This window comes from Hibiscus syriacus, unplaced genomic scaffold, assembly GCF_006381635.1.
Source record: "Hibiscus syriacus cultivar Baekdansim isolate YM2019G1 unplaced genomic scaffold, ASM638163v2 tig00112503_pilon, whole genome shotgun sequence".
In the NCBI taxonomy this organism is placed as follows: Eukaryota; Viridiplantae; Streptophyta; class Magnoliopsida; order Malvales; family Malvaceae; genus Hibiscus; species Hibiscus syriacus.
In genome coordinates, this window is record NW_024063349.1 from 60792 (window position 1) to 78478 (window position 17687).

The 17687-nt window shown below is 35.3% G+C and overlaps 1 protein-coding gene and 1 pseudogene across 1 annotated transcript; one reads left to right on the plus strand and one right to left on the minus strand.

Moving 5' to 3' along the window:
* The first annotated feature begins 5725 nt into the window (after positions 1–5725).
* On the plus strand, positions 5726–13086 carry LOC120180943 (amino acid transporter AVT1D-like). Its single transcript, XM_039186214.1, has 11 exons — positions 5726–5746; positions 5857–5884; positions 11253–11467; positions 11593–11616; positions 11710–11869; positions 11964–12183; positions 12265–12391; positions 12474–12639; positions 12728–12771; positions 12853–12915; positions 13009–13086. Exons 1-11 carry the CDS (start codon positions 5726–5728, stop codon positions 13084–13086), a joined length of 1146 nt encoding a protein of 381 aa, XP_039042145.1.
* A 1513-nt stretch (positions 13087–14599) lies between these two features.
* LOC120180944 lies at positions 14600–17439 on the minus strand (annotated as a pseudogene).
* Positions 17440–17687: the final 248 nt, after the last annotated feature.

Sequence of the window (17687 nt, forward strand, 5' to 3'; positions counted from 1 at the left end):
ATTATTACAAAATTTTAAGAATTTTTAAATATCAATTATAAAATAAATTATGAAGTATATACCTCCATATGGACATAATTTGTTTTTTAAATAATATTAAATTTTCAATAAATAAAAAGGTAAGATATAATAAATGCAATTCAATCCAAACACGAAAATTTAATGGGCGTGAATAAAACTACAACTAAAACTTCCCTTGAATATATACTTCAACTTGAGTAAAAACCCATCAAATATCATTAATCTCTATGTCTCTATTCAAATCTAGACACAATATTGATGAAGGTGTGAAAATTGAGAGAACTAATCTGACATATTACTTTACGAAAGGTTTTGAATGCATACAAACAGTCGTAAAAGGAGATCTAACTATACAAGATCGTCGACTTTTACTGATAAGGAAATGTACTGTGATGAGTGCATCACAAAATATCAAATTATCATAATGATAAATGAATCCGAGTTATTAAAGGGGAGAAAAAAATCATCGCTTCAATAATATGTAAAAAGAAAGAAATTAAAATGGGAAAGTGTTTATTTAGATCTAAATAAAAAAATTAAAAAAATAAAATAAAAATAAAAGAGGGGACGACACTTGAAAAGAATACTATATCATTTAATAGACGTAATTTTTATATTAAAAAAATGCAATTGTAGTATAGTTAATAAATGAGGACCTACTTCTTATCAATAACCTACGTGCTGTTGCAGTGTATTTGTGGCTTGTGTTTCACTGCATAGTTTAGTGATTTCTTTTATGTACAAATACGGTTCTTCGGGTAGGTCTGAATTTTCTTATTATTCATGCAATGCCAGACGACTAAGAGAAGATATAATAATGAAATTCATGACTTGACGATAGCTATAATGTGAAAAAAATAATTAAATTAATCGAGATTAGATTATATATGAACGGTTTTAACATAAAATACATGTTTAAATGATTGAAAAAATCCTAACCGTTTTTTTTTCTCTCTCTCTAAACTATTGTTTAATCCTTTCTGTTTTTTTTTATCTTGTATCTTTATCTTTTTTGTTTCTAATAATTTTATCTTTATAACACGTTTATTTTTATATTTTGGTACATTTATTTATATTTTTGGCACATTTTTCGATTTTCCTTTTCCATCGTTTGGTCTTTTTTGTAGTTTATTTTTCTTAGGGTTGGATTTGACGTCGTTGCGACTGATCAAAAATAACTCTAATTTGTTATTTCACTGATCTTTCCTATTTTGGATCTTCGAATTGGACTTGGATACACAACCTGAGTTCATAGAAAGTTTATATAATTAAGAAATAATGACATAATTATTAATTTGAGTTTAAAAATGACATCAAACCTTTAAAATGTGAAGTCTTTTACCTTTAAAATCGTACAACTAAAACATTGATTCAGACATGCAACTGAAAACGAACTTGTTTACAATTAGAGAACAAGGAACATGAATACTGGTAGGGAGTTATATGAAAACTGAATCTCTGTGGTTCCACAAATCTGTAAGAAAGATCAAGAGGATGGCCATTCTGCAGTTAATACAATGGAAATTGGCAATCCAAAAGTGAAAAAAAGGGAGGATAAATTATTTAACATTCACGTGCATCAGTTGTACCAACAGATTCTTGAAATGTGAATCCAATTCCTTTGAACAGGTGGTTGCACATGCTGTGTTCAATTGTTTACAAACACAGGACCGTGGGCTTGGACTTTGGAGGGTCCGACTCCAACGGCTATGGTAATTGGTAAACCGTTGCCCCATGTTTGGGATGCGTTTTTATTTTATTTTTTTAATCAATCTAAGATGAATATAATATAGTATCTATTCGAAAGACATTCAATAATTTGATAATAAACGCTCATATACCTCTCCCAACGTAATGTTTGAACCTGAGATCTCAAGGAATAACAACAATCCCTTAACAAGTGAGGTTTATTGAATATAAAATAATTTCTTACTCCATTCTAACATGGTGGTTTTCTTACTTATGTGATAGGGTTAAGATCGATTTGGTTCATTAAGATTTTTTAAATTGTCAACGATGAGGACGCAAAGATAAAAATGATGCACAAGTAATAGATAGATTCTCAAAATCGAAGAGTTTGAGTCATTTATTTTCATACTCATTTTATGGGTTTTTAGGTGTGAGTATCGATGTCTTATAAATAATAAAATAATTTTAAAGGATTTTCATGACATCCTAAATTCGATTAGAACGATCTAACTTGAATTCAGAAAGTTATATTAGTCAAATCAAACTTACATCGATTCATTCACTTACGTGTCATTAAACTTACATCGATTCATTCACTTACGTGTCATTAAACTTACAGTGGATACATTCAAATACCTTGAATCATGCTAAACATATTGTTCATGCTTAACCCATCACATGTTAGAAGCGTAGGTGGGCACTCGAGCAATTTATAACACTCGAACTTTTATTAATACGAGGCAAAATACGTTACAACGACGTTACTCCATATTACAATACTACAGCACTAGTTGCGGTTACTTTACAAACACAACCTCAATATTCTAAGCTTTGCTAAGCTTTACTCAAATTCTCTCATAGCTTTTCTAAGCTTTCAATCATATTCCTAAGCTTCGCTAAGCTTCACCCTCTCTTTTTAATAGCTTTGCTAAGCTATTTTTCATTGGCTTTTCTAAGCCTTCATTTTTTTCTTACTTGTGTTCATATAAACTAAAGTAGAACACCCGCATATATAGATGTAATAAACCGCCTTGAACTACTCTGGATGCTTCTCAATTTCTCTCTGTCGCCTAATACTTCCTTAATTGCCAAGCTTGCCAACCCAACTTGAGCTGCTGCCATGTTTTGTTGCTGCCCACCCATATTATAATATTATTAGCTTAATTTCTAAGTAATTCATGAAGTTTCCCATGGTTGCTTGCCACGCTTTTCCATTGCCTTCATGTCTGACTAACTTTCATATTTTATTTCCTATGTGCTTAATGATTAAGCATACACATCTTAGTTGCTTTTGTTGATACGTTTTTTCCCTTAATTATTAAGCATGCATTTTGCTTAATAATTAAGCATATTTTTTAGCCATTTTTTTGACTTTTCAAACTTCTAGAATTAAGTTTTATTTCCAACACTCCTCCTTAAACTTGATTTTCCATTCTGAGCTTTTCTCCACTTGTCATCTTCAATTGATTCTTCATTTCTTGGCAAGTGCACGTTGCTGCGTCTATGTATTCTTCTTTGCTTTTTCGACACCTTGTAGAGATTTTTGCAAAATCTCCCACGCTTGTTTTACGATCTTCGCATAAGAAATTTTTTCAAAGGTAGATTTGTCTACTCCTTGAAAAATAAAGAACAACGCTCTTTTATCTTTTTTCCGAGATTCCTTCAATACCTTATTTTCTTCATTGGCTAGGATTGCTTATGCTATTGTATTTTCAGGCTCGGTGTAACCATCCTCGATGATATCCAACAATCTTGGGAGCCTAGTAACGCCTTCATTTGAATGCTCCAGTTGCCATAGTTTGTCTTTGTCAATCTCAGAATTTGAGGTTGAATCATGTTGGTCATCTTCTCCACCACGTTAAACTTGAACCAAGCTCTGATACCACTTGTTGGAAGTGTAGATGGGCACTCAAATAATTTATAACACTCGAACTTTTATTAATACGAGGTAAAATACGTTACAACGACGTTACCCCATATTACAATGCTACAACACTAGCTGCAGCTAGTTTACAAACACAACCTCAGTATTCTAAGCTTTGCTAAGCTTTACTCAAATTCTCTCATAGCTTTTCTAAGCTTTCAATCATATTCCTAAGCTTTGCTAAGCTCTACCCTCTCTCTTTAATAGCTTTGCTAAGCTATTTTTCATTAGCTTTTCTATGCCTTCATTTTTTCTTACTTGTGTTCATATAAACTAAAGTAAAACACCCGTATATATAGATGTAATAAACCGCCTTGAACTACTCTGGACGCTTCTCAATTTCTCTCTGCCGCCTAATACTTCCTTAATTGCCAAGCTTGCCAACCCAACTTTTGCTGCTGCCATGTTTTGTTGCTGCCCACCCATATTATAATATTATTAGCTTAATTTCTAAGTAATTCATGAAGTTTCCCATGGTTGCTTGCCAAGTTTTCCCATTGCCTCCATGTTTGACTAACTTTCATATTTTAATTCACATGTGCTTAATGATTAAGCATACACATCTTAATTGCTTTTGTTGACACGTTTTTCCCTTAATTATTAAGCATGCATTTTGCTTAATAATTAAGCATATTTTTTAGTCATTTTTTGACTTTTCAAAATTCTAGAATTACGTTTGATTTCCAACATCAGATACTTACAATCTCTGAACAAATCCTGTGAAAAAGCATGCTTAAAATAGAAATTTTTTTTACTAAATTTGGGAGATAAATATCAATATTGGACCCTATGATGTTCATATTTACCTCAAAAACTCGCAAAGCCAAAATTATAATAACTCAAAATAGTATCGAATTCAAGTAATTAAGTTGAGTATATTTCGAACTCTAAATGTTTTATAGATTTTCATAATGATAATGCTTCGTATGGTATATTTGGACGTTCGTCCTAACATCCGATTGAGAAATAGGAAAAATTATCAAAATGCCCTTAAATTTAAATAATAAATATTAATGGCCCGAAATAAATACTTTTAATTTTAAGAAAAATGTCATAAAAGTTTAGTAATTACGAGTTAGGTAATAATCACAATACCCACGATTATAAATAATGATTAAAATGCCCTTATTTATGTAAATATCAAGAAAAGTACTTTGAATTTCAAGAAAAATTTTCTAGGACATTGATCAGGTACTCTTGTCATTAGCCGTTAAACGTATAATATATTATCGAGTGTGAAAATGACTAAAATGTCTTTCTGAGCTAAATAACAAAAAAAATATATATATGTGAAATTACTAAAATACCCTAAGGGTTGTTTAGTTGGGATTTTAAGGTTTATGTTGGTTGTGACTAAATTGTACGTGTGATTTGATGCTGACCCAATTATTATTGAGCATAAAATATCCAAAATTAATTAAACTCAGATTAAGCATTAGATTTAAAAATAAATTTCAATGTATCCGTCTTACTCCCCTTGGTTTAGTATCATAAATTGAAGTCGATGAGATACCACTTGGTTTCGGTCGAGGCCCGATTTAAAAATTAAAATACGAGGGCCTAAAATTTTAATAATTTATTTTAATTTTTTATTCTCATTAACAAATTAAATTTAATATTCTCCTAAAATAATGGATGTACTACATACATCCACCCCCGATATAATTTATTGTTTTGTTGATGTTATGTTTTGAGTGGTTAACGATTTTTTAATAGTTTTAACGGACCAAACACTTAAAACGATAACATTAAACATCTATATTTCATTTGTGTCGGAAGCAGCAAACTATGCATTTTGATATATTAAGTTGCACATGTAACTAAACCTAGTTATTTTCTAAGAGAGCAAAACGTAGTCAATAACTTGCATAAAACTCAACCTTCGGAATCATGCCTGGGTCGAAAACATGCATTTGAAGTCCATGGTTATCCTGTTCCTCGTGTACCTAAAACATAGTACTGATTTATAAGAATTTGCATAAATTTCAATAAACGATACATAGAGGGAATCAATGGATATGTTAAAAGGTATTACACCTTCATCCATCCGCTTCAACGGGACTTCTCCCTTTTCCGACTATCAGCGTAACGATGACGAGACTTCCGGCCTCGGTAAAGCACTCCTTTATGAAAGAACTTTAAATGAACAAGTGCCGATATCTATTCTCCCAGATCCACTGCAAAGAGTACCTTTCCATGGATCAATACCATAAACGAAGCAGTGTTCATTTACACAAGCACTTGTTAATGGTAATGTAACCATTAAATCAACCTTTAGTTTTCGAACAACTTATGTGCCTTTCATGCTGTTAAAGGCTTCTCATCGGTTTTCTTTGTTGAAATTAAAAGCAAGCAGCCACCAAGTCAAAAAAGGGGCGGCCAAAATTGATTTCAACAGGAGGTGGCAATGGTTTTCAACAATTTTGCCTTGAAATTAATGCACCGATTTCGATGCTGTTTTTTAAAAAAATAGGAAATGGGAATATTGTAACTTTAGTCATTGCATTTTTTAGGGTATTTACAAGATTAGTCACTAAGCTTCAACTATAAATATCATAGCCCATTTAACTTCATAATCATCACAACATCCCAAAAATTATTTCTTTCTCCCAATACTAGAGAGCTTTCTTGTGAGTAGTGAGTGTTTTATAAACACTTGTAAATTTTCTCTCTTAGTAAAAGATCTACAGCAGTCCGAAGACATAGGCACAATTGGCTGAACTCCGTTATCAATTTTTCGGGTATTATTTTTCTGTTTTTATTTCGCATTCTCACTAATCTGGTTATAGGGAAATTACTCGTACTCTGTTTATTTCCCAACAACTGGTAATCGAAGCTTTTGGTTGTGAAATTTGTCAATTTTTTTGCGAGGTTACTATTCATTATTGTTCACGAGAATAGTGAATTTCGTGAATAGTAAAAAAAATTGTCGGCGTTACGAATTTGTCGACGAAGATGTTCTAATACACGGTGGTTCGCAAGAATTGTCAGAAACAATCCAAACGAAGCCAAATTCGAGTGGGAGCGATGGCTGCAGACGAAGGGAAGGTGAAAATTGAAAAGTTCGATGGTGTGGACTTTGGTTTTTGGAAGATGCAGATTGAAGATTTTTTGTACCAGAAAAATCTCTATCAACCTCTCTTAGGAAAAAAAAAACAGAGGGCATGAAGAATGAAGATTGAGCTCTTTTCGACAGACAAACCCTCGGAGTTATCCGACTGACGTTGTCCCGAAATGTTGCTTTCAACATAGCAAAAGAAAAGACCCCGACAGGTCTTATGGCGGCTCTCTCCAGTATGTATGAGAAGCCATCGGCCTAAAAAAAGTTCATTTGATGAGGCGATTATTCAATTTACGGATGGCGGAAGGGGCATCAGTGGCTCAACACCTAAATGAACTCAACACAATTACAACCCAGTTGAGTTCCGTGGAAATTGAATTTGATGATGAGGTTTGAGCTTTAATTCTCTTATCATCTCTACCAGACAGTTGGAATGCTACTGTTACAGCAGTTAGCAGCTCGTCGAGAAATAGTAAATTGAAATTCGACGATGTTCGAGATCTGGTACTGAGCGAAGAAATTCGACGGAGAGAATCGGGTGAAGCATCAACCTCCTCAGCCTTGCACACGGAGACCAGAGGGAGAACTTCAGAAAGAAATTCAAATCATGCCAGATCCAAATCCAGAACGGGAAAATCAAGAACATGAAAGAAAGATTTTACATGTTATAATTGTGGCAAGAAGGGTCACTTTAAAAGAGATTGCCGAGCACTGAAGAAAAATACCGGCGCACGGGAATCTGCCAACGTGACATAGGAGACAGGTGATGCCATGATTCTAAGCGTAAACAGTCCGACTGAATCATTGATCTTGGATTCAGGGGCATCTTCCACTCCACCCCATGCCGAGAAATTTAAAAGAGATTGCCGAGCACTGAAGAAAAATACCGGCGCACGGGAATCTGCCAACGTGACATAGGAGACAGGTGATGCCATGATTCTAAGCGTAAACAGTCCGACTGAATCATTGATCTTGGATTCAGGGGCATCTTTCCACTCCACCCCATGCCGAGAAATCATGGAGAACTATGTCAGTGGTGATTTTGGGAAGGTTTATCTAGCTGATGATGAAACCTTGAAGATCGTCGGAAAATGAGACATCCGATTAAAATTGTCAAACCAGACCACCTGAACGCTGAAGGGAGTGAGACATATTCCTGGCCTCAAAAGAAATTTGATTTCTGTAGGACAGCTTGATGGAAAAGGATATAGCACAACCTTTTCAGGCTGTGAATGAAAGATTACCAAAGGAGCACTCATCATTGCTCGTGGTAAGAAGACTGATACTCTCTATGTAACATCAAATTTAGAGAATATCATTGCTGCAACAGATGCTGATGGAAAATCAAACCTATGGCACCAAAGGCTTGGTCATATGAGCGAGAAAATGATAAAGACACTTTTGTTAAAAGGCAAACTGCCGGATCTAAAGAGTGTAGATGTCGGACTATGCGAGGATTGCATCTTTGGCAAACAAAAGAAAATGAGTTTTGCAAAGATTGGCAAGACACCCAAGACTGAAAAGTTGGAGTTGGTTCATACTTATGTATGGGGACCATCTCCAGTTCCATCTCTTGCAGGCTCATTATATTATGTCACCTTCATCGATGATTCTACGAGGAAGGTGTGGGTTTATTTTCTGAAGAAGAAATCAGAAGTCTTTGATACTTTCAGAAAATGAAAAGTCATGGTGGAAAATGAGACTGGTTTGAAAGTCAAGCGGTTGAGGTCTGATAATGGAGGAGAGTACAAAAATAGAAGATTTAGAGATTTCTGTGTAAACAATGGGATCAAGATGGAGACAATAGTTCCCATGACACCGCAACAGAATGGCGTAGCAGATCGCATGAACAGAACTCTGAATGAACGTGCCAGAAGTATGAGGATACATGTCGGTTTGCCCAAATTTTTTATGGGCTAAAGCTATCAACACTGCATCTTACCTGATCAACCGTGGGCCTTCAGTTCCTTTGGATGGCAGAATACCAGAGGAAGTTTGGAGCAAGAAAGAAATAAACCTTTCACACTTAAGAGTGTTTGGTTGTATTTCTTATGTACACATAGATTCTGCTAAAAGAAGTAAACCTGATGCCAAGTCCAACAAATGCGTCTTTGTTGGTTATGGTGGTGATGAGTTCGATTGCCGATTTTGGGACTACGAAAATCGAAAGATCATCAGAAGCATATATGTCATTTTCAATGAGAATGTGATATACAAAGAGAGGTCAACTGTAGAATCAAGTAGCTCCAATACCGAAGCTGAAACAAAGGAATTTGCTGAGTTTGAGGAGATTTCTAGAAATGATGTTCAGATCAATCCTGAAGCAGTTCAGGAAGAACCAGGCACACCAGAACTGAGACGCTCCTCCAGAATTCCTAAACCAACCCAACGACATTCTCCTTCTTTGCACTACTTGTTGCTAACTGATAATAGTGAACCAGAGTGCTATGATGAAGCAAAGCAAGTGGAGGATTCAGTCAAGTGAGAGTCTTCCATGAAAGATGAGATGAACTCACTTGTGTCAAATCAGACCTGGGAATTAGCTGAATTACCACCAGACAAGAAAGAACTCCAAAATAAGTGGATTTACAGGATCAAAGAATAACACGATGGGAGCAAACGCTACAAAGCAAGATTGGTTGTCAAAGGCTTTCAGCAAAAAGAAGGTATTGACTACAATGAAATTTTCTCTCCAGTTGTAAAACTGTCTACAATCAGACTGGTGTTGAAAATTGTAGTTGTAGAGAATTTACATCTTGAGCAGTTAGATGTAAAGACAGCTTTCCTTCATGGTGATTTGGAGGAAGAAATCTATATGAGGCAGCCAGAAGGCTTTATAAAGGCAGACAAGAAAAATCTGGTATGCAGGTTGAAGAAGAGCTTGTATGGTTTAAAACAAGCTCCTAGACAGTGGTACAAGAAGTTCGACAACTTCATGGGTAGCAATGGTTTTACCATATGTCAAGCAGATCATTATTGCTACATCAAGAGGTTCGACAATAGCTTCATTATTTTATTGTTGTACGTTGATGACATGCTTGTTGCAGGCTCAAACATGCATGAGATTATAAACTTGAAACAAAAATTGTCGAAGCAGTTTGCTATGAAGGATTTGGGCACTGCAAAGCAGATTCTTGGGATGAGGATTAAGAGAGACACAAAGTCGGGGACTTTGATGTTATCACAGGCTGAGTACATCAACAAAGTACTCTCCAGGTTCAACATGCAAGATGCTAAACTAGTAAGTACACCTTTAGGTGTCCATTTCAGACTTTCCAAAGAACAATCACCAAAGAAGGAGGAAGAACTTGCACACATGGTGAAGGTGTCGTATGCCTCAACAATTGGAAGTCTAATGTATGCCATGGTTTGTACTAGACCAGATATTGCTCATGCAGTGGGAGCTGTTAGCAGGTACATGAATAATCCGGGCAAGGTACACTGGGAAGCAGTCAAATGGATCCTCAGATATCTGCGGGGTACCAAAAACAAAGCACTTTGTTTCAAAAGTGGAGATACGAAACTGACAGGCTATGTAGATGCTGACTTAGCCGAAAATGTTGACATCAGAAGGTACACTACAAGGTATGTCTATACTCTAGGAGGAACCGCAGTGAGTTGGGTTTCTCAACTACAGAAGATATTTGCTCTCTCTACAACTGAAGCAGAATATGTCGCTGTTACAGAAGCCAGCAAGGAGATGGTCTGGCTCCAAAGTTTCTTGGAAGAGTTAGGCAAGAAACAAGAAAACAATGTCTTGTATTGCGATAGTCAAAGTGTTATCCATCTAGCGAAGAATCCGTATTTTCATTCTAGGACGAAGCACATACAACTGCGATATCATTTTATCCGGTCTCTTCTGGAAGATGAGATTTTGAAACTTGAAAAGATTAGTGGAGCTCAAAATCCGACAGACATGTTAACAAAGACGGTGACTGCAGACAAACTGAAGTTGTGTTCAGCTTCATTTGGCATGCTAGAATAACGAGACGAGAAATGCTGCTGCATCGATCGAGGTGTGAAGACAGATTAAAATCAGTCTTCAAGTGAGAGATTGTTGAAATTAAAAGCAAGTAGCCACCAAGTCAAAAAAGGGGGCGGCCAAAATTGATTTCAACAGGGGGTGGCAATGGTTTTCAACAATTTTGGCTAGAAATTAATGCACCGATTTCGGTGTTGTTTTTTTTTTGAAAATAGGAAATGGGAATATTGCAACTTTAGTCATTGCATTTTTAGGGTATTTACAAGATTAGTCCCTAAGCTTCAACTATAAATACCCTAGCCCATTTAGCTTCATAATCATCCCAACATCCCAAAAATCATTTCTTTCTCCCAATACTAGAGAGCTTTCTTGTGAGTAGTGAGTGTTTTGTAAACACTTGTAAATTTTCTCTCTTAGTAAAAGATCTGCAGCAGTCTGGAGACATAGGCACAATTGGCTGAACTCTGTTATCAATTTTTCGGGTATTATTTTTCCGTTTTTATTTCGCATTCTCACTAATCTGGTTATAGGGAAATTACTCGTACTTTGTTTATTTTCCAACATTCTTTTCGTAGTAATCAATGTTCTGAGCGGCATAGGACTCCTTACGACTCCTTATGCTGTTAAAGAAGGAGGGTGGATGAGTCTTACTCTGCTCATAATATTTGGTGTCGTTGCATGTTATACTGATATTTTGTTAAAGAGATGCCTAGAGAGCTCTCCTGGTCTACACACTTATCCCGATATCGGACAGGCTGCTTTCGGTGTAGCCGGTCGCTTCATTGTAGCTGTAAGTGTGATTATAAGCTCAAATTGAGTACCCTCCAATATTATTCCTATATACATTTTCTGTTTACAATTGCATTGACAGAGATACTAACACTAGACACTTTGGTTTCAATTGGTTAAATGCAGGTAACTTTGTATGCAGAATTATATGTTAGTACAATGATTTGATTTATGTTGATTTCTTGGTTCATTCTCATGTTCTGCAGAATCTTCACTAAGATTAAATCTGCCTCTAATCTGAAGGCTGCGTGCGTCGAGTACGTAATAATCATGAGCGACAATACGTCCACGATTTTCCCAAACACCAGCATACATATTGGCGGAATATATCTTAATGCTCATCAAATATTTTCTATCATAGGAATTCTCATTGTTCTCCCAACTGTTTGGCTCCGAGATCTTAGTTTGCTGTCATACCTTTCAGGTTCGATTTCTCATCCTTCTGAAACCGCTTTAAAGCCATGAGATTGCTGACCTTAACCTTTTGAAATGTTCAGTTGGTGGAGTAGGAGCATCAATTTTAGTGGTACTTTGCTTGTTATGGGTTGGGGCTGTCGATCAAGTTGGGTTTCATCGAGCTGGAACTACTCTTAACCTGGCAAACCTACCCATTTATGTTGGTATATATAGTTTCTTCTATGCAGGCCATAAGGTAATTCCAGATATATATTCTTCCATGAAAGAGCCTTCACTTTTTCCGCTTGTACTTATACTCAGGTAACATAAAATTACACCTTAACTTATATATGGACAGAATTTCACATTCACTTTGTTAAACTTGTGCTTCTCGTGTTTCAGCTTTATATTTTGTTGGTTCATCTGCACTGGGGCAGCAATCTCTGGTTTTCTGATATTTGGTGACTCGATTGAATCTCAGAAACATGCCAATAAAATTTGCAGCCTCCAAATTGCAGTCTGCACAGTGGTATGTACGTATGTTCTTACTTTATTTTCATGCTTCTTCACACAGTTCCAAGGCCTGAAAAATGGCAATTGTTTTCCATCAGGTGATTATAACAATATCAAAGTATGCCTTGACACTCACTCCCATTGCATCGGGTCTCGAAGAACTCGTACCTTCGAAATGGTCGAGATCTTATGGTGTATCCATACTCATCAGAACAGCTTTAACGATTTCAACTTTAGTTGTTGCAATGACAGTTCCCTTCTTCGGTAAAAAAGAGAGAACATATTTAGATTTACAGTTCAATTCATTCCAATATTACCTTCTTGTTCATTTTTCAACCTTTCTTTCCTGCAGCTTTTCTCATGGCATTGGCTGGATCTTTGCTCACAATGCTAATTGTAAGTTCTTCAATCAGAGAGTTAAAAAACAAATGTGTGTGTGTGTGTCTTAACATTTGTGTCTGCTGTTTTATTATACAGACTATTATATTCCCATGTGCCTGTTATCTCAGCATACTTGGCGGTAAATTAACCAATTTGCAAGTAAGAATCCATAATTAGCTTTTCAAGATTACTATATATATATATATATACATGTTTGCAATTTATTTGACATGAATATTTTCTGGCAATTAGATGGGAGTGTGCATTTTCATTGCCATTGTGGGGTTTTTGATTGCTTGTGATGGCACATATTCGGCGCTCATAAGATAAGCAGCAGGCCAACGTTGATGAAAAGTGGCTGCAACTGCACAGTTCCATGTGCTTGTAACAGAGAAATTTTATGTCAAGAAATAATCATGTCAAATGTGTTTCAGCATTTGATATTAAAGAAATAAGGAACTAAATAGTATTTGATATCGATTAAAGTAATAATTAAATAAAAAAATTATGTTTGATCAATCGAATTTCAAACTTAGAAAATTGGGGTGTTACATAACTAACTTAGAAATGATGGATTAAGATTGAGTTTAAATTGGAAAGGAATTAGGATTGGACCGAGTTTAAATAGCATTCCCTCGCCTCTTTTCTCCCTCTTTATCCCTCTTTCTTATTTTATCCATAAAGTTTGAAACTTGACATTAAAAGAGCTTACTTTATGAAGATAATCCATCATTTAAGACTTTTAAAGATAAAAATCATCGTCATTTTAACGAGAGCTTCAAAAAAATTAATTTTTTATATTTAAAAAATATAACTTAATATGGGTTTCAAGTTAAAAAAGAATCTAAACATGGTTTACATTATTATTATTTTTTTCTAAATTTGTTCATATTCCTTCACTTTAATGGTTTGCATGTATGTTTGTGTGTCTGCGTGCGTACGTGCGCGTGTGTATGTGTAATTTTTAAATTTTAAAGTGTACAACTCTTTAAATATTATGCAGCATAAAACTCTTTTAATTTTATACATATTTAAGACCATTAGATGAGTAGAAATAGACGGTTGAGATTAACAATATAAAATGAGAAGATATTCAATGGGAGAAAAATAGAGTTAATCTCAACCATCTATTTCTACCAATTTAATGATTGTAAATCTGTGTGAAATTAAAAAAAATTACTATGTGTATAGAGATCGTAACTCTTTTAATATATTATATATGTATACAAACATATTTATTCTGTTTTTTAAATATTTTTGGGGTATGATCCCACTAGTCCCCATGAAGTTTCCCTGATTATGCTTGATAAAATTGCATGTGTAAAGTGATTGTTATTTGGTGTTAAATATGTGTATTGATGTGGTACATTGGTGATATGATGAATTGGGAACGTGCGGGACATATGTATGATGTATTGGAGGTGTTGAGTCAGTCTCGTGCTCGTTTTTTTTTATGTTTTTAGGTATGTGTATTACGATGCCTTGTAAATAAAATAAATTTAAAAGATTTTTGTGACACTTAAATTCGATCAAAATAATCTAATTTAAATTTAGAGAGTTATATTAATAAATAAATAAAAATCAATAAATTTAGGAGATAGATATCAATATTGAACTCTCTCATGTCAATATTCAACTTGAAAATTTTGAGAAGAGTGCTAAAATTATAGTAATTCAGAAGGATATGGACACTTCTCTATTGGTATTGATATTAATTATTGTGTAAAATATTAATATGTTTCTCTGATACAATTTGCTGTGACACATTTGACAGGATTATTTCTTGACATTAAAATTTCTCTGATACAAGCACATAGAACTGTGCAGTTGCAGCCACCTTTCATCAACGTTGGCCTGCTGCTAATCTTATGAGCGCCGAATATGTGCCATCACAAGCAATCAAAAACCCCACAATGGCAATGAAAATGCACTCTCCCATCTGATTGCCAGAAAATATTCATGTCAAACAAAGTGCAAACATGTATATATATATATATATATACTAATCTTGAAAAGCTGCAATTAAGGATTCTTACTTGCAAATTGGTTAATTTACCACCAAGTATGCTGAGATAACAGGATCATGGGAATATAATAGTCTGATTAATAAAATAGCAGACACAGAAATTGTTTTAAAAAAATACACTTCTTTTTTTAACTGTCTCTGATTAAAGAACTTACAATTAGCATTGTGAGTAAAGATCCAGCCAATGCCGTGAGAAAAGCTGCAGGTAAGAAAGGTTGAGAAATGAACAAGAAGGTAATATTGGAATGAATTGAACTGTAAATCTAAATGTGTTCTCCCTTTTTTTTTTTACCGAAGAAGGGAACTGCCATTGCAACAACTAAAGTTGAAATCACTAAAGCTGTTCTGATGAGTATGGAAACACCATAAGATCTCGACCATGTCAAAGGTACGAGTTCTTCTAGACTCGATGCAATGGGAGTGAGTGTCAAGGCATACTTTGATATTGTTATAATCACCTGATGGGAAACAATAGCCATTTTTCAGGCCTTGGAAATGTGTGAACAAGCATGAAAATAAAGTAAGAACACACATACCACTGTCCAGACAGCGACTTTGGAGGCTGCAAATTTTATTGGCATGTTTAATGTAAACTGAGATTCAATTGAATTTCCAAATATCAGAAAACCTGAGATTGCTGCCCCAGTGCAGATGAACCAACAAAATATAAAGCTGAAACACAAGAAACACAAGAAACACAAAGTGAATGTGAAATTCTGTCCATATCTAAATTAAGGTGTGATTTTATGTTACCTGATAATAAGTACAAGTGGAAAAAGTGAAGGCTCTTTCATGGAAGAATATATATTTGGAAAAACAGAATGGCCTGCATAGCAGAAACTATATATACCAACTGAAATGGGTAGGTTTGGCAGGTTAAGAGCAGTTCCAGCTCGATGAAACCCGGTTTGATTGACAGTCCCGACCCATAACAAGCAAAGTACCACTAAAATTGATTCTCCTACTCCACCAACTGAACATTTCAAAAGATTAAGATCAACAATCTCATAGCTTTAAAGCTTTTTAAGGGGATGAGAAATCGAACCTGAAAGGTATGACAGCAAACTAAGGTCTCGGGGCCAAACAGTGGGAGAACAATGAGAATTCCTATAATAGCAAATATTTGATGAGCATTAAGATATATTCCGCCAATATGTATGCTGGTGTTTGGGAAAATCGTGGACAGGTTGTCGCTCATGATTATTACGTACTCGACACAGGCAGCTACAGATTAGATGCACAGTTTAATCTTTTAGTGCAGATTCTGCAGAAGATGAGATTGAACCAAGAAATCAAATCATTGTACATGCTTATAATTCTGCATTTCACCAATTGAAACCAAAGTGTCTAGTGCTAGTATCTCTGTTAACTCGCAATGGCAAACAAAAAATTTATACAGGAATAATATTGGAGGATACTCACTTTGGGATTATAATCACACTTACATCTATAATAAAGCGACCGGCCGAAAGCAGCCTGTCCGATATCGGGATAAGTTTGTAGACCAGGAAAGCTCTCTAAGCATCTCTTTAACAAAACACCAGTATAACAGGCAACAACACCAAATATTAGGAGCAGAGTAAGGCTCATCCATGATCCACCCTCCTTTAACAGCATAAGGAGTCCTATGCCGCTCAGAACATTGATTCCTACGTAAAGAAAACCGACGAGAAGCCTTTAACAGCATGAAAGGCACATAAGTTGTTCGAAAATTAAAGGTTGATTAAATGGTTACATTAACGTTAACAAGTGCTTGTGTAAATGAACACCGCTTCATTGATGGTATTGATTCATGGAAAGATACTCTTTGCAGTGGATCTGGGAGAATAGATATCGGAACTTGTTCATTTAAAGTTCTTTCAGAAAGGAGTGATTTACCGAGGGAAGTCTCGTCATCGTTGCTTTGATAGTCGGAAAAGGGAGAAGTCCCGTTCAAGCTGATGGATGCAGGTGTAATACCTTTGAACATATCCATTGATTCCCTGCATGTATCCAACCATGGCAACATGGTTTATTGAAATTTATGCATATTCTTATAAATCAGTACTAAGTTTTAGCTGCACGAGGAACAGCATAACCATTGTCTTCAAATGCATGTTTTCGACCCAGGCATGATTCTGGAGGTTGAATTTTATGCAAGTGATGGACTACGTTGTGCACTTTTAGAAAAGAACTAGGTTTAGCCACACGTGCAACTTAATATATCAGATTCACACAAAGAATACATAGTTTGTTGCCTATGACACAAATGACAGATATTTATGGTCTGTACTTGAAATTAAAGTTAGAAATAATTGAAGGGCCCAGTTGTCATGTTGAAAGAGTTATAGCAGTAGCATAGACTATTCATTCATGAACATATGATAAGATGATTCATAACTACGTACATTGCTTTTCACATGCACCAACATCATGCATAAGATAAATAATAAGAATAGATCGGCAAGAAAAACGAAATCCAAGCAGCAATGAAAGGGAAAATAGAAAAACCTGTAGCTTTGAGGCCATGAATTGTTTAGTTCAAGGTAATTGCTGGATGGGGTTAACACAGGTTCTATATTACTGTCATCCCCTTGAATGTTTCCGCGTGCCATTTCTTCATCATCTGTTTGGACTGCATCATCCCGTTCCACACCAACATCATCGTCAATCCACATGTCTTGTCCTTTTCTTTTTGGTGAAATTAACACAATGTTCTCAAGCCAGACAATGAGACAACGATGGCGATGACGATGACTAGGAGGAGAAAGAAGGAGGAGGAGGAGGAGGAGGAGGGGTGGGTTGCTTTGGTTTCTTCGACTTCAATTTATATGCAGCTTTTGTCAATGCTGTAAACCTTGCCGTGCATGGAATCGGTGTCTTGTATGATATTAAACCAAGTGGTGTCTCATCTAATATTTGAACC